General features: G+C 39.0%; 1 protein-coding gene across 1 annotated transcript in view; it reads right to left on the minus strand.

Moving 5' to 3' along the window:
• Window positions 1-389: 389 nt before the first annotated feature.
• Window positions 390-22370, minus strand: part of kcng2 (potassium voltage-gated channel, subfamily G, member 2) — a 44385-nt gene continuing 22404 nt past the window's right edge. Inside the window, exon 3 of the mRNA XM_032581158.1 lies at window positions 390-6222. Coding sequence (XP_032437049.1) covers window positions 5395-6222 — 828 coding nt within the window. The 3' untranslated portion in view covers window positions 390-5394. The remainder of the gene's footprint in view (window positions 6223-22370) is intronic.

The following is a 22370-nucleotide window of genomic DNA, read 5'->3' on the forward strand; positions in this document are numbered from 1 at the left end:
TCTTTATGAGACAGCAGCGATTTGCTGGTAGCAAATGAGAGGAATTCACTGGACCCCGTTCGGTGCCCTGGTGAACAGGAGTTCACCAGGATGAGGACATCCCCGTCGTCCTCTGAACTGTTGAGACGTTTCTGACAGAACGGAGCACGGAGGTCTCCCTCTGCTTGGAAAGTCGTGCAATAATCCTGTCGCTGTTATTTTTTATGACTTATAAAAATCCAGGAGACAGAATTTATTCATTATTGATGACATTCGCTTTAAAAGAAGCATGAAGCTTGTGCCGATTTCAGAAGCTCATAATGGAGAAGTACGGCGCGTAATCTCCTGACAGTTTGAGTGCATCCTTGTGTATAATACATTGCTAAATCAAAGCCCCATTCACACAGGAATGTGTTTATTATAGTCTTTATTACATTTTCCAATAGAAGAAAAAAAAAAAAAACGCACACAACTGTTCCTCAGGCTGGTGGATTTATGATGCAAACTGCAAATTCATTTCAGTTTAATGTTCGTTCCAACACCTCCTCATCAGCTTAAAACGTTTCATGTTGTACAGAACAGTTTCTGGAGGGTAATGTGTTCAAGCTATTTTCTCTTTGGTCCTGCATTTAATCCAGAGATTCAGTCTGCAAGTGCAACATGTTGGGGGTTTTGTTCCCCCCCCCTCCCCCCCCAACAGCCTGCAAAGTGGTGCTTTGGACGGTTTCACCATCAACAGTTTTTGGAGAGCTTTCGATTCTGTTATGCATTCGCTCGAAGTTGAAGACGCTGGAGAACGAGATTTATGTGAAGATTCTGGGAATTACTTTGAATCTTTGAGATCGTTTTAGAGAGTAGAGCACTTTGATTCACAGGCTGCAGTATAAACTGTCAGCCGCTTGCAAAGCAAAACATTTACAAGACAAGATTTTGTTTGTCTGACTGATGTCATTTATGTACTTATAAAAATCTAATATAGATAAAACCTCACCTATAAACGGGTTAAAAACATAAAGAAAAGTTACCATAATAGAAAAGCTATATTATTATTATTGCTATTATTGTTATTATTATTTTATTATTTATTATTATTATTATCGGGGGAGGAAATCAAAGATTTAGACAAATGAGTTTTCTGGTCTCAACCAGGAAAGAGCACCCCTGGTGGGCAGGACAGTTACTGCAAGACAAGAGGTGAAGTTTGTTTTTTTTAGTGGGTTGTCAGCAGATCAGAAGTAGTCAGTATGTTACTCTTTTACCATAATAACTTTGATAAAATACAATTCATTTTCTGTCTTTTCTATGTGAATGCCAAGGTTTTACCACTAATGTCACTGTTTGATTAAATTATTTTGTTGTGATCTGTTGTCTCACAGTAAGTAAGTGTGAATTATGTCTGGTGTCCCAAGTTGCGTTTGCATGATCCACCTGTTCAGGTGTGGGTTCAAAAACAAAGCGTCAAGAAAAATCCAAACTATCCCTCTGAGGGAATCAACAAATAAATATTTCTTATAAACAGATCTGTAAGTCATTGCTGTTCAAATTCAAGTAAATATTAAAGAGAATTATTTATATCTATTTTTGGTGAACTTTGATATTTTCTATGTAGCCCATCTGATGCAGAATTGGACAAAAAGGATCAATGAAAGTCATAGCTGATAATATCATGTCTTCTTAGTCTAAAAACGAGTTACCAGGAAGAATCTGTTGAGATAGAGGTTTTTTCTTCCTTTCGGTTGTTTTCTCCCATTGTAAAAATGTCTGCATTACAACAGGTTGTCTAGTCCACCGCTCTGTTTTATTTAAATGAGTAAATGAGTAAAAATTGTGTAAAACAAAAACCTATTGGTGAGCATTTCCAAAATGCTGCAAAATTAGCTGTTTATATTATACGTTAGCATGTTGTTAAAGGGTATCGCATTCTTAAAATATTTATGCTGCTGCTTTTTTTTTTTTTTAAAGGAAGATACCTCTATTTGTTTTTATTACCATCCCATAATTTCTAGTGCTCTACTTGCTATCTGCTGGACAGCTAAACCCATGCGACATAAAAATTGTAATGAGCAAAATCTAGACTCTCTGTGTTCATCCAAGTGCAGCCCAGACTTTTGGTCACAAAATGGTGGCTGTGTACCAGCAGGGACAATGTTACTCCGAATCAACCGGTGGCAACAAACAAACAGCAGTTACAGCAAAAACAGTCGAATATTAAGCCCTTTGAACTTCATGTTTGAGATCTGATTATGCTAAATTAAAAAGTAGTAGGTGGGTTTATACTCATGTCTTCAAAGAATATTTGTGCTCTTAGTGCGAACAGTCTAAACTTTCATTATATTAAATTTGATCTTCCTTCAGCCATACTCAAATTTGTTTAGACGTCATACTTTAAACCCATTCTGGAAGATGCTAACAGCTCCTCTGATATTTAGCTAGGTGCTACCATGCTATGAAATATTTTGTTGTGAATTTTGTACCAGTAGAGGAAACTAGTTAGTTGTTAGGTCAGAGCTCAGTGCAGTTTTCTCCACATGAAAACAATATTGTACCAAGAAGGTTTGACATGCCATAGAGGAGCAGCAACGTGGCTAATCAATGTTAGCATAAATATTCTCAGTGATGTAACAGGGTTTGGTGAAACATGAAATAGGCACAAGTTGATTTAGAGGAAATGTGCTGGATACATTAAACATCATGCAGCTGGAGAGGTAAAAACCTGGAATAAAGTCCCATCAAGTTTTCAGCTTAGCTTTGAGTTTTTTAAGGGTTACCACCGCTCAACTGTAAGGCCACTGTTATTTTAACTCTAAAACTGAACAATGTTGAAATTAAATTAGGCACACAGATGAACAACTTCAGGCTGAGTTTTACGGTCTGACAGTAAGTTTATCGGAAAGGTCAGAATTTGTTATTTTTTTTGCAATTTCACGAAATCCAGTTTTCCAAAAATAAAAGTTTTCCCTTTCATAAAAAAAAAAGTCGACTACCTGCAATATATAGATGGTTAAAAACATGATGAAAAAAGTCTACTTGATTTTAAAATTATAACAACAAACTGCACTGTATTTTATTGGAGTTTTAAGAGACGGAGGACGAACACAAACAGGTGCAAAATTGGGAAGCTGTAGGAAGTTTAAACCTCTGGAAAGAGGAGCATTGATTGTAATCACCCCCCTTCAACAGACTGAGATCTTCAGGTTTTTAGTGATGCTCTCAAACCTCAACAGCTGGATTTAAAGTAAAATTAAAGCAAGCAGAAACCGACTCGGGTTTACCAAGTAGATGATTTCTAAAAGCGTCTAGAAGCTGCATTTTATTCAGGAGCGTCAAAATGAAGAGAACGCAATAGGACTTACACTTATTTATGTAGAATTTTCCTTCTGCTTATTAATAATGCACTACATTTTGTGTGTCGGTCACATAAAATCCCCAAAAAATGCATCACAGTTTGCATTTTGTAACGAGCTTACAGAGTAAAGTTCAAGGGGTGTAAATATTTTTGGAAACTCTTAACTGTATTTTTTTAAATGATTATTTTAATACACACCCTCACACTGATTAATGTAATAAAATATCATTTGGTTTATCTGTCGAGTCTCAATTTTGAAAATGTCACGTTTGCAGATTTGTCTGCTTGGTGGTTGGGATGTAATTAACTCATTCAGTCAGAACTTTATGAGAACACTGCAGTGGATCTGACCTCATTTCTGTGCCTAATAAACAATGGCTGTTTTAGCTACGATGTATTTAAGGGAACAGGAAAGTGGCATATTTAAAAAGGGTCTGCATGAGGTTCAGTCATCCCATCGTTCTCTATAATAAATTAAATTTTTTAACACCACTTTTCAGATGTAAATTGTGTTTCTTTGTTTTACGTGCGCATGATTTATTCCAACCTCGCCTCTAACAACTGGTTTAGTCAAAGACCAAAATGAAAATGTGAAGTCGAAACCAGATATTTACATGCACTCTATGTATGACATCAAATCAAACAAAATATTTCTATTTTCTCTATGCCAGAATTATGAGAGGATTGTTTTAGACAATCATTTTCTTTAAAGCTGCCTCTCCATACTTCATATTTGGTATAATTTTTTTCTTTGAAAGCTTCCCTCTTTTTCCCAAATGTCCTGAATATGGCCAAACATACAGAAAATTTAAGAAGACATTGGAATGTCTTATTCCAATGTCTTCGTCTATTTGGACATAGACCAAATACGAAGGTCTATGTCGATTTCATTGCATTTGTAGACTTTTTTTTTTTTTTTTGGCTTCTTCCATGTCAACTGGTCAGAATCTTTCCCTTTGCCTTTGGTGTCGATACACATTTAGCAGCAAAACACATGAATCTCTGGTATACATCCATCCATAAGTGTGTATCCAGGTAACTCAAATGGGTTACAATCAGATGGCATTATCATCTAAGGCTTTCTAATACTGTTCAAAGGATGTTAGTGGAGATTTCAGTAATTCTAACTCAGTGGTTCCCAAACTTTTTCTTGTCAGGGCGCCCCAAACAGCGTTAGCTTCTAGGTGGTGAACCTCTATAAGCTAACGCTACAGGAAATGCTACAAAATATTTAAAGAAGCATCACCTTTTAGAATGTTTTTTCTCACATTTATTCTTCATAACAGGGTGTTTCTTCTGTCTAGGTTTTATTCAGAATCTACTAGACTACCAGTCTGGTAGATTCTGAATCTACCAGACTGGTAGCTTTGTCAAGCTGCTTAAGGACCAAAGCAGCTTGACAAATTTGACTGGCAGCAAATCAGAAAGATACACATGGAAAATAACATTTCAATAAAATATTTTAATTTATATTTTATAATAACAAAAAACTATGTTATGGTTTTAAAAAAGTGATTAAAAATTTTATTTTAAAAAAATAGATTTTTTTTTTTTTCAGTTTCGGTTTTCTGAAGATTCTCAGCCGCCACCTGGTGGCCCCCACTTTAAACAACACTCTGCCAACTGACATAAAACTGGAAACGTTTGTCTAAGAAATAGATGTATGTACATATCTGGTTTCTGCTGTATGCATCTTCACATAATGCACGACTGACAAATGAGCAAACACCTTCATTTCAGAATAAAAACACCGTGTGCGTTTCAGTCCAGGTTCTGAAGAACAGAATGTGATGCTGTGGTGTTAGATTCCCTTTTCACAAGCTTCCCGGCCATCAGTCTTATGTTGCTAAAGGTGTTTCATCTATCATATTGTGCTGTTTCTGAAATGTTGAAGTAAGATTTGTGCAAAGAAAAAAAAAGATTTCTGGCGACCCGCAGATATAATCTGATGCACAGGGACGTCCTGCAGTCAAAGCAGGGAAATCTCCCCCTTCTCTTCAGCTTGTCGTCTTTGAATTCTCATGACGGGTGTCACAGCTTCCACAGAATAGTCACTCAACCGTCGGCGTCTAAGTGTTCATGGACGCTCTAATCTCGGCTGCCCTCTGAGCAGCCATGGACTTCCTCCTGTGCGCCGCCGCCGCAGTGGCCTCCGCCATGCCACGGTAGCTGTCCGTCTCCTGCGAGTCCTCGCTGTTCTGCGACTTGGTGCTGTCCTGCGAGTCGGGCTTCTGCCTCAGAGCCCGGTTCTGCTCCTCTTTCAGCTCCACGTAGGAGCGGGAGAAGGTGTGAAAGATGGAGGTGACGGGGAAGGCCATGAGCAGGATGCCGCTCAGGATGCTGCTGAGCGCCACCACCTGCCCTGGGATGCTCCTGGGGACCATGTCGCCGTAGCCGACGGTGGTCATGGAGATGACGGCCCACCAGTAGCTGCCGGGGATGCTGGTGAACTCCTGTTTGGCGCCCATCTCGCTCTCGGCGAGGAACACCAGCGGCGCGAAGAGGGCCATGGCCACGCAGAGGAAGAGCAGCAGCAGGCCGAACTCGCGCGTGCACCTCTTCACCGTCAGGCCCAGCGTCTGCAGGCCCAGCGAGTGGCGGGCCAGCCTCATCACGTAGAAGATCCGCAGGGCCCGCAGGACCCGGAGGACCAAGCCCACCTTCTCCAGATAGTTGTTCCCCGAGCCCGCGGGCTTGTCCCCCACAGACAGAGAGTCCACGATCAGGGTGATGTAGTAGGGGAGGATGGCCACCACGTCGATGACGTTGAGCGGCGTGCGCAGGAACGTGCACTTGCTCTGAGTCTGAATGAAGCGCAGCAGGAACTCCAGGGAGAACCAGGCGACGCAGACCGTTTCCAGGACGAAGATGTTGTAGCACCTCTGGAAGCACTCACCCTGCAGACGGAGAGAGCAAAAGAAGACCAATGTTAGGGTTCGACGTAAGGACGTACACCGCTTTGCTAAAGTAGAGAGAAGAAACAGAAGAAAGTAGGCTGGTCCAAGAACAGACTAATGGTAAATGGGCTATACTTGAATGGGCACTTTATCAATCCAGAGGACTCCAAAGCACTTCACTCGTTCACGCACACATTCCCATGCAGATGGCTGTTAGCTACCATAAATAACACATTTCCTAAAGCAGACATTATTCAAAAATGAGACGTTGTCTTTTTCAATAGAAAAAGTTTTTTTTTGTTTTTTTTTTACTGAAATGAAGGGAAAATGGCTCTTTGGACTGTAACAGTTCCAGACCCTTGACATAACATGACAAGAGTCATGTTATGTTATTTGCTATATTACTATATTATTTCCTTCTAAATTCACCAACAAGTGGTACAACAATAAATTCTTTCCATTGTCATCTGTAAAGGACAAATTTAGAGAATGCGACATATTTCATAGCAGAAGCCAGATTTAAACGCCTCCACAGTTTTCTGCTGGTGTTCATGATGCTGTTAGTTCACTAATGTGCTCTAACAACCTATGAGGCCTTCCCAGTACAGATGGATTTGTACAGACAGGTGTTCTTATTAAGAAAGTGACTTCTAAAAACGAGCTGCTAAACTGGATTTTATTTAAGGGGAGTGCAGTAAAGAACATGCCACTTTTTTTTTATTTTCCTTTAGAAAAACCTGACCATGTACAGTACAGACCAAACGTTTGGACACAACTGTGTGTCCAAACGTTTGGACACAACTGTGTGTCCAAACTTTTGGTCTGTACTCAGTTCAGACCAAAAGTTTGGACACACCTTCTCATTGAATTCAATGAGAAAGTGTGTCCAGACATTTGGTCTGTACTGTATATTCCTTTGTGCTCTATCACATAATCCACATCAGATACACTTCCCGGTTGCACCATGACAAACGGGGGAAAAGGAACCACAAGGCGTTTCCAAGCTTTTGATCCGATTCTTGAATTCATTCGTAGACAAAGAAGATTAGACGTCGCAACAAAGACGGGGAGCCGGTTCTCTCGTGCACAACAAAACGCGACGCAGAAGGTGCTGAAAGATTCATGAAATGTAAAAGCAAAAGGCTTTGATTGCCAAGTCTTGAAACCCGGCCTGACCCAGACATCAAAACCCGGGTGATCAAGAGGTGAGAGCTGGGAAAGGTGTAAGATGTGCAGATGTTGGAAGTTAACTGTCAAATGAGGACAAGCACTGCTTCCCCCCGCCCCCTTAACGCTCTCTCCTCTTTGCAGCGACTGACACAGACGGCAACAAGATGGAAATAATAGAATAGAATAGAATTCAACTTTATTGTCATTGCACTGTCACAAGTACAAGCAACGAGATGTAGTTTGCATCTATCCAGAAGTGCTCTACGAGATATGTATGTATGGACATACATAGTATGTCCATACATACTATGTATGTATGGACATACATACATAGTCCATACATACTATGGACTATGTAATATGGTTACATAGTCCATATTACTGTAATATGTAATATGTATGGTTATAGCAAAGAGATAAACATAGATATTGTGTATAAATATAAATATGGGAGCTATATGCACAGATTATACAGAATATACAGAATATACAAGAATGTTAGGGAATGGATTATATATGTATATAATATAATACAAGATAAATAATGGCAGATAAAATTTACAGGTTGTATGTGTGTGTGAAGAAAACAGTCCGTGATGTGTGTGTGTGTGTGAGGATAGTCCATGTGTTATTGTTGTATGAGAGGATAATAAAATAAAGTTCAGTTATTGATTTCTGTCCAGTTTAATCTTTCGGGCTGATACCGATATATTAAAAAAATGACTAATATCGGCCGATAGCGATGCTAGCGTGCATGCCTACGATGTGGTATTATGGCTATGCTGAGAAAAATAAAAAATAAAAATTAGAAGAATATAGTCTACTACTTTCTTCTCTAAATATTATGACTTTATTCACATATTAGTTTGACTTTATTTTTGTAATTTAATGACTTTATTCTCATCATTTTGTTTTCTTTTATCTTTTAGTAAGAAGTGTGGCACCTATGAAGGAACAGATGCTTCCAGGGACTTACTTTTTGGGGGAGGACAAAAAAACAACAAAAAAACATTAGCCACTGACAAACTCAAGATGGTCGTCCAGTAAAGTGTATTTTTGCACAAAATTTGCCAATATTTATCACAGCTGACTCCTTCTAGTGTCAAATCATACACAATTGGAACCACAGAAATCATATTTACTAATAAGTTTTCGATTGTTCTAGATGGCTTGTACTTGTGACAGTGCAATGACAATAAAGTTGAATTCTATTCTATTCTATTCTATGGCGACTGTGGTTGTCATGGACAATTTATTTTTTGAGCTAAAATCGCCAGTTAGATGAACTGGTGGTGTTTGCTGCGTATCATGAGCCGTAGAAATCACATAGATTTTCTTGATCTTGTGCTTCCCTTTTGGTGGACTTTTTTTTTTTTAAATACAGAATATACAGTATGTGTGCAGTGAAATTGGCTGTGGTTGCTGCTGGTGGTGGGCACAGAATAGTTGGTGCGGCTAAGAGGAGCTGGCCTCAGACAAACAGGAGGTCAATTCAAGTTAAAAAAAGAGATAGAAACAAAAATACTTGCTTTCTGAAAAATGAGTAGTTTAAACAAAACGTGTGGCACCCATTTAGGTTCTTTCACTGAAATATTTAATTATCTGCTGCACTATATTGGTTTAAACCAACACATCAACGCAATTGGTTTGCACAAAACAGCGTACCAACATCAATTCTTGCACATAAACCGTTTTCTCATGAACTTGCTCAGTCAGCCTCATGCAGTTTTCAAAAGCAGACACTCAGCTCAGCATATGGCATGTGTTCCTTTTTCTCTTTTTTTGCCCCCAGAGACCTGGAACTTGCAAAACCCATTAAGGAGCATGTAAATGAGTGATCGGCAGAGCCAGAGCTGCAGTTTTCTCCTGCAGTCACAGCGGCGGCAATAAACTACTTAAGTGACAAGTTCGCACCAAAAGTAAGACGAGGCAGTAATTGAGTTGAATTTAGAGAAATGAGGGAGTAGCAGCTCTAATAAAACATGGCACAGGCTAATTTATCAAACGGCGGATATTCCGCCTCAACCGAAAACGTCCAGGTTTCAATATTTGGATGGATATTAGCTGGAATCGTCCGACTGGAGGAGGTAATTTCACGCCCTCACTTGTAGTCTTAGGAAGTCTGCCTAATGTTGCTTCTGACACAAGATGGACGAAAACACAATAAAATGTGGCACTTTTCATTCAGCCTGGATACATTAGCATCACACTCCCACTTTTCTTTGAAAACTTAATGGCCTTTCAAGCCAAAATTGTCGACTGCAGGCGCAGAAATAACATATTTAATTGAGATCTGCATCGCATTAAGTTTTGGCAATTGAATCGCGGCTGTCGCGCGTCGAGCTGAGTGCAGAACAGTGGCAGTAAACGCCGGCGACTTTGTGAACGTTTCCTTCTGCTTTTCCTGCCGACATTGTTCAGCTGTCAAACGAGGCAGCCCTGATGATATGGAGCATCCGTCTTTGTGTTCTCTACACCCGTTAACAGTCTGAATCCTGTCCCAGCAGGTGATGTACGCCCTGGACAGGCAGTCGGTCCATCACAAAGCTAACACAAACCCTTCACTGGTAAGGGCAATCAGGAGGAAGCAACCAGGCCAACAGGCAACAAGAATCCCTGGAAGAAAGTCACTAATGTAGAGATCAAGCAGAGAGGCTTTGGCAGAGATCTGAACCCTTGACCCACAGCAGACTTCACAGAGAAAGCTACAATGCCAAGATGTCAGTATCTGGTAAAACGAAGAAATGTTAGAAACCTGAAAGGCCTTCCACCGTGTTAGCCACGTGGTTCTGTGGGTGGCAGAAAAATCTCAAAAGAGGGTTAGTCCTTCAAATGTACAATTATATAAAAATACTTATTTTCTCTCACTGGCTGACAAATTTGATCTTCTAAGTGCCAGGAAGATGAAAGAGAGAAAGATAAGATGATTTTTAAAATTCATTTTCCCTTTAGAGTTTGTTTGTTTCCAGATCCTCTCCATTTAAAAAAATAACAAAAAATAAAAACTATTTCTAAACACCATACTTTCACAAGTCACTGTATGCCGTCAGCGTTTGCTTCCCTTTCATTACACAGCGCAGACAAAAGAAACTGCGACTTCTGCAGAGACGCTCATGGATGTCCCTGAATAAATGCACACTGTTGAGTCATAAACACGGGTTGCACAGAGGAGTCAAGGTGCAGGCTTTTAAACGTCTGAGCCGGTGATGGAACATCCCCACTGCGGCTGTAAAGGTTGCACGAAAGCTGAAAAGCAACTTTAGCAAAACATGGAAATAGTTCTCTCCAGATGTAGACCCTACATTAGAGCTAAAAGATGTGCAAACCCTGAACTTGGAAAACAGATTTGACGGGAATTCAAGCAACAAACTCTCACTCCAAAAGTCAACAGATAACGTTGCCTCCGAGGCCAGAGAGTCTATATTTAGATGCTTGACTGTAAATCAGAAAGGTCCTGCACAGTGACACCACATCACAGAAGGCAGAGCATTTTATCACCCATTAGTCAGCTTTACCACAGACTATCTACTGGCCAAAATCCACACTTGAATTAAAATGACCAGTCCTGTGCAGCTGCTGGCAGGCTGCAGGCTCGGCTCTCTCGTGTACAAATGTGGGGAAGCTCTGTTACTACGAGGTTAAAAGCAAACGATCTGCTTTATTCGGAGGGAATGTTCTGCCAAATTGGATCAGAAATCTCAAAACAAAAAGCAATCTTTGTTCACGCTCCCGCTACTGAGAAACATTTGGACACCTTACAAATTCCAAAAACTCCAGCAACATAAATACACTCTCTCTCTCTCTCAAAAAAAAGTTAAACACCCAGAAGGAGGAGTGTAATTTGGATATTATTTGGTGAAAAACATGCAGTAATTCATGCAAGAGGAGACATGACCAAGCAATCACAATCAGAATCAATCTTCTACAGAAGCACGACGACTTTCGTTTCAGTGCAGCCCTTCCTCGGAAAACAGAAACAATCAACATGAGACGTGTCGACAGGTGCCTCTCTTCATCTCACCCCACAAGTTTACTATCGACTTTAGGTCTGGTGGTTGAATGTTTGTTTGCTGAATTATTTCCATGTTGAAATATACAATCAGACTGAAAGAACCACTTTTGAATGTTGCTTTCTGAGCCCCCCGCAGCACAGATCCACCACCATCCTTGACAGAGTCCTTTTTCATTTGTTCTATGATTTGGTGTCACACCAAATCATAGAAATCTCAGTATTAGTCCCACATAAAACACATAGGGGCTGATCTGCTGTTCACTGACCGAAATTAAACTGAAGGTCGAGCAAAATTATGCAAAGGAAGATTTTTGCCCTAGTTAAAGTCCGAACCCAAATCAGATGTTGTTGCGTGACCTTAATGAAACAATTCTTGCTCGAAACCCTTCAGGGTGGCTGAGTAAAAGAGACGGATTTAAATTAGTTTGATGATCTGAGACATTTAAGTGTGACAAACAAGGAAATACATAAGAAGTCACAACATATCAGGTTTTATTAGTGGGATGTAAATATCACAAAGAAGTGCTCAGATTGCAATAAATTATTATTATGTAAATGATATGCTATATGGGTTCTATGACTACAATAAACCCAAAGCCGGCCGACAGTAACACTGTTAGTCGAACTGTTTGCTGAGGGAGGTATTAATCGTATTTATTTATCATTTATTGTGATACGTTTCTTATAAGAGTTTTGATTTATTTGTCACATAAAATTCCAATGAATGACGTTTAAAACTCCTCTAAAACTGTGTAATTTATCAGGATTTTGCTGTTTTCTACACTGTTTGTTCAATGAAAGCATGAATAGTTACCAATAAGATTGAAAATACGGTTACCATGGGCAGGTTAGTGATACCAGTCTGTGATCACATTACAAGTAGGAATGTTTTTCAGAGGAATGCCTTTGAAAAACATTCCAGGTATTTGTGTCTGTGGGGCTATAATTGTTGTGCCACATAGTCACAGTCATAAAGTTACCTAAAAATATTTGTTATTGTCACATTTATCGTTATCACAACAGTATTGCCAAATATTGTGATACAACTTGAAGTCCATATCCCTCACCCCTACTGTTTTCCTATTCATTTTAAATCATGTTGTCAATAAGAAACATTCATCAACGAAAATATCCCCTTTCTGGCATATTTTCCAAGTATAGGCAACATTTGCACCTTTTCTATACACTGCCTGCAAATGTTGACTAATAAGCCATTTAAATAACATTTCAATAGCTTCATGTGGCGTTTAAAGCTAAATAATTCAAATTTAAGGTCCATCCTCTATCCACATGCTGCCATTTCAGATCCAAAATAATACAAGTCTGGCGCCGAAACAAGTTCAAGTTCTGAACGAATTCCCCGGTCTTCACACTCCGAGCAGTATGCTTCACACTTCCTCTGTTACCGGCCGTCCTCCAGGGAATCTGTCTGTTTGTAACACAAACGCAACTCGTAGCGTCCCCGCCTTTCATCCACTCTGACCGGAGTATTTGTTTTTGTTGGGTTTTTTTGTTTTCTGGCTGAGTGCGTTCCCCCTCGCTCCCTTTAGTATGCACATTTACCACAGAGGATCAAATTAAAAACGCGCAATGGAGGGACTCTGACCCCGTCACGATGGAAGACAAGCGTGGAAAACAAACAGTCCAGGAAGGGAAACGCCCCTTTCTCCGATTCAACAAGTGGCGAGCTGTTTGTGACTTTGGCACACCCATGCTTTTAATGGATCTTTATGTTTATTCACCCCATTGAGCTTCGCTGAGTGTGTGTGTCTGTGGGCGTGCGTGTGTGTGTGTGTGTATTTGCTCAGGCCCTCAGATTGAGTTTTCACTTTCCACTGCTCTTCCAGGAACAGTCTTAATAAGCTTTTTCACAAATCAAATCTCAGGCCAGAAGGATTTTATGACTGCGTACAAACAAACAAATAAACAAAAAAAACCAACCAAAACATTTTTGGCTGCTTGTTTCTTACTCCTTTTGTGACGAACAACCAAAGCTCAGAACAACACTGGAGGATTTTGAATGCAAAAAAATATACTTGGAGGATGAAAAGTATAAATAAGCTTGTTTGTTATTGATCACTGTTTCCAGCATAAGTTACAACACAAAGAAATGTCTCGTTAAAGTAAAGTAGGGCTGCAACTAACGATTATTTTAGTCATCAATTAATCAATCCCTTGATGTGACAATTAATCAATTAATTGGATTTTTAAAAATTGGCACATTCTGCAAAATTTTCACTTAACCACATTAGCCTTTTTAATATAAAATATTAGAAATACATTCAAAGATGCAAGTGAACAAATAATTCAATTCCTTTTTTCAAAAAAGGAAAATGAACATTTTATTGTGTAAAATGCAATTACAGCATTCCTTCGTGAACCTTTCATCATTTATAGTAAAGGATGTATCTGCAGCTAAGAAATACTTAACATCAAAACGGGAAAAGCTCTGCTTTTTCTGACCGACTTAACGTCAATACAGCGTAGGCAGGATAATCTGTTGATTATTTTTCGATCAACCGATCAATAATTAGACAGCATAACGTAATTAATAAAGAGATTTTTTTTTTTAAATGAAATTTGAACCAGGTGAAACTAAACCTATACCACTTGAGGAGTTCTGGGTAGAACAAGCTCAGAGAAGAAAACACTTTACATTTGTTTATCTCAAATGCAAAATGTTTACTTTTTTTGTACAGTTTTAGCTTAATTGCTGCTCTGACTGTGTTGTTCTTTCAGCAGATGGCCTCTTTTTTTAAGTCTGTATAGTCCAAGTAATGATTAATCGGTTGCTTAATTAGTTGTCGATTATTTCAGTAATCGATCAATCACCCAGTTTCTTTATGACTTTGTCTGATAAAGTAACTTAACCCTTGAAAATGGCCAACTGGACCACCATGCAGGACCCTGTTCTGAACCAGCTAGATGTTTATTGGGCATCAAAACCAAACATAGCATTCAGCATTCAGATTCTATGCACCACAAATCTGGAACAAACTTCCAGAAAACTGCAAAGCAGCTGAAACGCGGAGTGTCTTTACATCTAGACTAAAAACCTGCCTGTTAAGAGCTTCTTTTGAAACATATTCATCAGTCTGATGTCTTTGTATTTTTGTGTTTTTATGATGTAAAGCATCTTGAAATGCCTTGTTACTTAAAGTTGCTCTACAAATAAACTTTGATTTGATTTGATTTTGTTTTCTCTTTCCGACATCTAACTCTTAGATCGGTTTTCATTCAGATTTCCCAGTTTAAAATCTGATCACAAACTCATAACTGCTGCCGGCGCGTCAGGGAACAAACACTGCATATTTATTTCCTTCGTAAGCTGAGCTGTGGATGCCAATCCGGGTGGGATGTGAACAACATGACACGAAGAGTGGAATATTTTCATTTGTCTGTTTTTAGTTTTGACTGACAACCTGACCAACTGCACTTTCAGTGTGTTCTGGCGAGAGGCCCTGCCGTGCTGCACTGGGAAAATGTGTCACCATGTAACAAACATCAGCGCTCATTTAATCTGCTACATCTCCCTGACACAGAAGCCATCTGTATATTGTGACAGTCGGTTGTGAGGATACGTTTTTTTTTATAACCTCATCTCTATTCCTCCACAACCTATAAACAACTTTCATGTCACTGAGTGCACAGTTTGAGATTATTGCTGGTAACCAGGTTGGCTGAAGAGCTGCAGGCAGAAATTGAGAAGCTGGATGATACGAAAGCATCTGCTCACACTGCAGAAACACGACGTCTTACCAAGAGTTTTTGGTTTCTAGTTTCTAGTTCAAATATCTGGAATAGACTTGAAATCAGACAAAACTAACTTACAAGCAACTTTTCAGGACAACATAGGAGCTTGTTTATGGCAATTTCTTTAAGGGGCAGTATTATGTGTTTTCCAGGTACAATCAAGTAACTGTTACCTTCAGTTGTTAAATAAAAATCTATATGATATATATATATATATATATATATATATATATATATATATATATATATATATATATATATATATATATATAAATATATATATATAATATGACTTAAAAGAATTTTGACTTTGTAATTTAACACTTTGAAATTGGGTCACTGTCTATTTAAGAAGCTTCTGCTCATTCTGAAACTCCTGATAACTTCAGGAAGTCATCACAACATGGTTCCTCTATTAACCCTTTAACAACGTTTTTAATCAGCACTGCACTGAGAAGTAGCTCCTATAATGAGATCAGCTGATTCACAGTTCCACCAGGTGTTTGTTAATTTCCACTGACTAGCAGTGGTGGGAAGTAACGAAGTACAAGTACTTCCTTACTGTACTTAAGTACAATTTTCATGTATCTGTACTTTACTTAAGTAGATTTAATCATGGATACTTTCTACTTTTACTCCACTACATTTTACAGTAGTTGTCATTGAATTCAATGAGAAGGTGTGTCCAAACTTTTGGTCTGAACTGAGTACAGACCAAAAGTTTGGACACACAGTTGTGTCCAAACTTTTGGTCTGTACTGTATTTGTCTGTGTATTTGTACTTTTTCTTAAGTACATTGTTTGAGTACTTTCTCCATCACTGCTGACTAGTCTGGAGGAGATGATTGGGGGAGTCAAAGGAGAGAATGAAAGAATTCAAAACAACAGTCCAGGTATGTTTTTGACAAGCAAATAACATAACATGATACAAAGATCAAAAAAGATAATTTTACATGATACTGCCCCTTTAATATTGATGGAAAAGTTCTCGATATAAATGAATTAATCTGTCCATGGAACAAGATGCTTTAACTTACAAGGGGAAAAAGTCTTGTTACTTGGACAGATTATTGTACTTATAAGTACTAAGTAATTATTTAATTACAGAAGCTCCTATATTTTGCTTAAAAGTTGCTTGTAAGACATTTGTCTTATTTTAAGTGTATTCATGATATCTGCACTATGTTTTTGCAATGCAATGCTCTTATTGTAATAAGTAAATTTACATCTACCGTGTTTCCCCAAGCTGTTAACCTACTGTATGTTTAATATGATCTCACACTGACTAAATATTAATGTGTCGTCCGTCATTTCCGCTCTTCTCCCCCCACAAGGCAAAACCAAATATGTTTTGGTTTGGCTCAGTTCCTCAATTGTTTTGATTTTCAATTTGTAAAGCAATTACTCAGACTGAACTCATATCCAGTAATAACAGAATTTGGATTGCACTGCCATAATCTTTTTCAATGTTTTTAAATGTGTGGAACCAAGCCCAGCGACGTCACAAGTAAATTAGTTTTTCATCGCCTGAAACACTAAAAATCATGTCTTGGCTCTGCATCGCAAAGCGAACACTGCCACTTTACTAATAGGATGTAAATCTCACTTGATATTTATGAGGGTTGATTCTGTCCTAGAACAACAAATGAAATCTTGATTAAAATTATATTTCCTCTTTACACCCTAAATAGTGGCTCACTTTATGTTAGTTTTAAGCTAATTACATCCCCTGTAATATCACCTACTTGGACCTACAGGGTGAATGATATGCACTTCAAGTTTTATCAAAATATTTATTATGATAAGGAGAAAAGTGATGATAGCTGCTATTTATTACCTCTTTTTTAGGTAACTGTTTTGCTGTGACTGAATGATATGACACACCGATCCCACAAACACAAATCCTGCTCTTGAAAAACATATATGTAATACGGTTCTTTAGCTCTACAGTAACATAAAGAAGTGTGATTTGTGTCACTAAGCAGCACACGGTAACTGTATTTAATCATATTTTCAAATTCCATGACATGTATTCATACTTTTATTGAATAAACAGTGAAAATAAAACGGTAAAGCCAACAATGCGGACAATTTTAAGGGATTTTAAACATCATTAATTGGAATTTATTGTGACAATAGTAAACAAACAATTCTTATAATAAATTTATTGCGATATGATAAATGCCCAACTGTGCAGTAAACACTTTATACATTTAAACCAAATTTGTCCCTATTGGGTATTATGTTCTTTTAAGGAAAAGCTAATTAAGTCCATTAGAGAATAAAAGTGGAACAAAACAAAATGTAAATGGTGTATTTACTCTGTGCAGCTAATGCTAGCAGCTAGCAATAAGTCTTTGCACTTGCACACATCAAGCCACTCGTTCTTATTTACATCGGCTTAAGGGTTAGCTAAATGGCTGTCCATCTGCTTCAGTCTGCAGCAATAAGTGGACTGTGTCTACCGTCCACTGCAGTGTGCACAGTCCAAGTGCACACTGCATGCACTTGGACTGTTATTTATATGTTTATCTGCTGCTGGAACAAACTTAATTCCCTATGAGGATCATTATGGTTACATCTAATCTACCCTAACCTGATGGAGGTTTCCAATCAAATTCTCCGCCATCACTGATGGGCTAAAAACACAGGAAATCAAGCAATAAAAAAGGCATACAGGCTTTACTTTACTATATTTTGAAAGTTGTGCACTTTTTTTTTTTTTTTACATACTTTACTCATGTGTACACAGAGTGATACAGAGTACCATGAGGGGCTAGAACAGGCATGTCCAAAGTCCGGCCCGAGGGCCAATCACGGCCCGCGGTCAGATTTCATACGGCCCGCAGCTTCGGTCTTATAATGTATTATTTATAGCCTGCCTGCAATGTCAAACAGAATAAATAAATCATAAAACTTGAAACTGTAATTCCTCCTTTCACCAAATGGTGGCAGCACCACTTTAATACTATCAGTCTGCCTTCGTGCAGCGAACTCCTCTCCGCTCATTTCTGCCATGGCCACTGCAAAGAAAACAAGTTTACAGTGAGGGCCGCCGCTTTCAAGAGAGATGGGAATTACAATACTTCTTCACTGAAAATCAAGGCAATTGTGCTTGTCTAATTTGTAATGAGACGGTTGCCTTGTTTTAAGGATTTCAACGTAAAGAGACACTACCAGAGTAAACATGCTAACACATACAACAAGCTAACAGGGAGTGACAGTGCTGAAAAAGTGAAGCAGCTCCAAGCTGCACTGGCATGACAACAGCGATTCTTCACGCAGGCCGGAGTCAAAAGAAAATACCACCAAAGCAAGCTACAAAGTGGCCATGTTAATAGCTAAACATGGCAAACCTTTTACTGAAGGTACATTTATCAAAGACTGTGTTATGAAAATGGTGGAGAATATTTTGCCCTGAGAAGAAGCAAGAATTTGCGAATGTTTGCCTGGCACGTAACAGTGTGGCACGGAGAGTTGAGGACATGAAATTGAGTATTTTGAACGGTAACGTCTGTCACTATCAGCAGTGAAAAGCCAATCGAACATTTATGCACCTGGATTTATGGCACTTATTTTTATTAAACTCTTGAGTAAGATTTGGTTATTACTGTTGATGTTATGAACCTGTAGATGTGACACAAACTATTACTTTCTGAAAGATATTGTAAATGACGAGCAAAATTCACTTGTTTTAAGATTTAATAACAGACAACTTTGCATTACTTATAACTCCTGTTTAAAATGTTCTTGAGGCAAAGATATTTTTAAACTCATGTAAATTTAAGGTATTTCATACAGTTTGTTTAATGTTATCTGACTCTCCAGATATGAATGAAAGGCAGAATTTGGGTTTTTAGAGTTGTTCTCATCTGCCTGAGTGGCTTATATTTGGTTATTTTGTCATTTGAAAAATAAAGATAATTGTGACAATGAAAATTGTTTTATAACAGTGTGTATTTGCATGAAACTTTTGTAGTTAAAAAATGTCCGAACAAATTATTGGCCCCGGGCATCTTCACTTTATCAAATCTGGCCCTATTTGCAAAAAGTTTGGACACCCCTGGGCTAGAATAATGTAAAGAAACATTGGTGTGTTGTATGGTCTAGAGGTCCTAATGCCACATTGGTGACACCATCAATGGTGGTGGAGAATGACATGCCAAAGATCCCGTAGGGCAGGGGTGGGCAACTCCAGGCCTCGAGGGCCGGTCTCCTGCAACTTTTAGATGTATCCCTACTTCAACACACCTGAGTCAAATAATGAGGTCATTAGCAGGACTCTGGAGAACTTGACTCCACATAGGAGGTGATTCAGCTGTTGGATTCAAGTGTGTTGGACCAGGGAGACATCTAAGAGTTGCAGGACACCGGCCCTCGAGGACTGGGATTCCCCACCCCTGCTGTAGGGTGAACCAAATCGATAGAAAGTACACGACTAGCCACTGTGGTTTTGGACAAACTCAAATTGGCAGAAGTAATACAGATAATGATCCCAACTCTTAAAAACATCAAGAAGGAAGAAGACGGAAAAGTGAAGAAATTCCAAGGATAAAAGAGGAAATGTAGAAATCCTGGAAAATCTAGGCAAACATTTTGGACTGTGACTCCTAAATTTGGGGGAAAGGCTGCAGCAGATTTCAGGAATAAAATTGAAATATAAGAAAACACCAATTTCAACAGCATTAAACACTGATGGGGTTTGGCCGTATTTTCTTACACTGCTTACACCAGTGATCTCAAACTGCATTCCTCAAGATCCAGAGTCCTGCAACTTTTAGATGTGTCCCTTGTCCTACACAATTGATCAGATAGCAAAACTGCCTCACCAGCAAACAGTCAAGCTCTACCGAGCTCTGCTAATGAGCTAATAAAAGAGCCAGGTGTGACATAGCAGACAAGTATCTAAAGCCCTTGAGGGCTGCATTTTGAGACCACTGGCCTACACTGTGCAATGGAAATGGGATTCGACTCCCTTCTGACCAGACTGAATCCATGGTCTGGGACACAGCCTGGATATCACACTCTGGAATAATCAGTCAATGGCCAGGCAGCAAAGTGTTTCCTTTATGGGAAACAGCAGATAAGACCACTTTACCTGAAAGTGTTTACAAAAGCAAAAGCTTCTATGGTAACAGCAGAAGCATTTTGACAACACTTAACAAAGTCAATGGCTTTTCTGGCACAAGCGTAGAGAGACTGTTCAGCCGGGCATGCTTGAAGCTCCGCAGGGAAGAGCAATTAAAGAGACGCGCAGCTGGAGAATCCGCATCGCAAAATGTAACCAAAGGAGAAGATAACTATATTTTTTTCCTTCCTTCTGTTTGGTCCTGTTGCTTCCCGAATTCAAATGACGAATGCCCGGTTGGATGAAGGTATGGACTGTTTTTAGGCTACAAGTAACAAAAGATGCTTGCTTACCCAGTTAAAACAGTCTGACAAAGCTCCATGTTGGTGATGGAGTGAGACTCACCAGGCGCAGTGGGTGAAAAGAGTGGAGCGCCTCCTTGATTAAAATGCTCATTTTAACCAACACGGCCAATAAAACCCATCATGAAAAATACAGGGAGTTTACCAGATTCTACCATGATTCCTGAACACAAAGATACATGAAATGATCCTGCATAACATTATGACCACCAGTCTTGTGTGTTTGTCCCCCTTTTGCAGTCAAACCAGCAATGACACATCCAGGGATAAACTTCCATTACACCACTGAAGATATGCAGAGGTACCAGATACCAAGAAATTACAGATCCTCTAAGTCGGTGGTGTCCGATTTCTTTTTTTTTTTTTGCACCAAGGGCTAAAATCCCAAAGTTGAATGCCCATAAGGCCAAAATGTCCTTTTCTTCCCCAATTAAAAATGCAACAATGTAATTATTGTGAAAGGCAAAGAAAATGTGAGTACTCAATGTTGCTTTTGCTGTCAGACGGGTCAGCGTCTGAACTCTCCTCAGTTACGTAGCAGATTCAGATCACTTCTTAGTGGTCATAATATTATGCCTGATTTGTGTATAATAATAACAAAGATGCATCTGAACACAACATTCTGCAGCCTACAGTGGCATGATTTGCTGAAGAAAGTTCTAAAAAAAAACTTTTCAGTTAAGCAAAAATTATTTGCCATCCCGTCTATGATGGATCGTACGTTTCTCCAAGCTGGAACAGCAGTACGTCTAACTCACAGTCAGCAGGAATGAGTAATGCCTTCCTCCGTTATCCAGCTTTTGACTAAAGCCAAAGAAGAAAAAAAAAAAGAAATCTGTTTTCCTGCAGCAGTTCCACACATTCCCACTCTCTATGCAGTCCAACCGTGAGCTGCCCGCTCCCCGGTAATATGTGGCCCTGGTAAGAGTGCGCTTTAAAGTGCCACGGATTTACATCACAATGAGGGCATGAGGGGCATGAGCGGAGTCACTGAAAGGTAAGATTCACAGCCAGGACTCTCACTGGAGAAACAGGTGTTTTTAAAGATGCTTTATGAGAATAGTCAGAAAAACTGAAAGAAATCTTTTTGTGTGATGGTTCAAACACAATCCATCGGCTACTGATGTCTTAATCCAATCCCAGCCGTCTACAGTGGTAATTCTCTAATTAATTTCCAAAAATGTGCTCAATTTGTAGGTGAAAGAAAGATTATACTGTATTTTGCAGGGATGAATTTGGATCATTTTGTGCAAAAAATAGCTGCAACAATTTTCTATTAAGGAGAGCTTAATGACGGTGTGTGGGTGTGTGTGTGTTCTGGTTTTCACACAGTCTTAGGAACGTCAATCCGTTTACACACTCATGTCATGAGGACCTCTTGTGTGTGTGTGTGTGTGTGTGTGTGTGTGTAGGGGTGTGCGCGCGCGTGTGTGGGGGGGGTGCATGTGTGTGTATTTGGCTCAGCTGTGACAAACACACACACTTTACCAGCTTTGTGGGGACCTGATGTTGATTCTTATTCCCTCACTTTAAACAAAATAAATCCTTAAGCTTTGCTTTCAAACACAAGAATATTAATTTATGACTAATGTCCTAACCATCAAAACTAAAAGATAATGTTTTTGTTAATGAGTATGAGATACAGCAGAGATGAGCTGAAAAAGGTCCAGCTTAAAACCTCAGTTATGTTTTCTCAGTAGCCAAAATAACAGCAAAGATATTGTGCTTAAAACTCAGATTGTCCCGGTATGACAATTGTTGATAATTGTTGACATCTTCAACC

Source organism: Xiphophorus hellerii, chromosome 13, assembly GCF_003331165.1.
Source record: "Xiphophorus hellerii strain 12219 chromosome 13, Xiphophorus_hellerii-4.1, whole genome shotgun sequence".
NCBI classification, from domain to species: domain Eukaryota; kingdom Metazoa; phylum Chordata; class Actinopteri; order Cyprinodontiformes; family Poeciliidae; genus Xiphophorus; species Xiphophorus hellerii.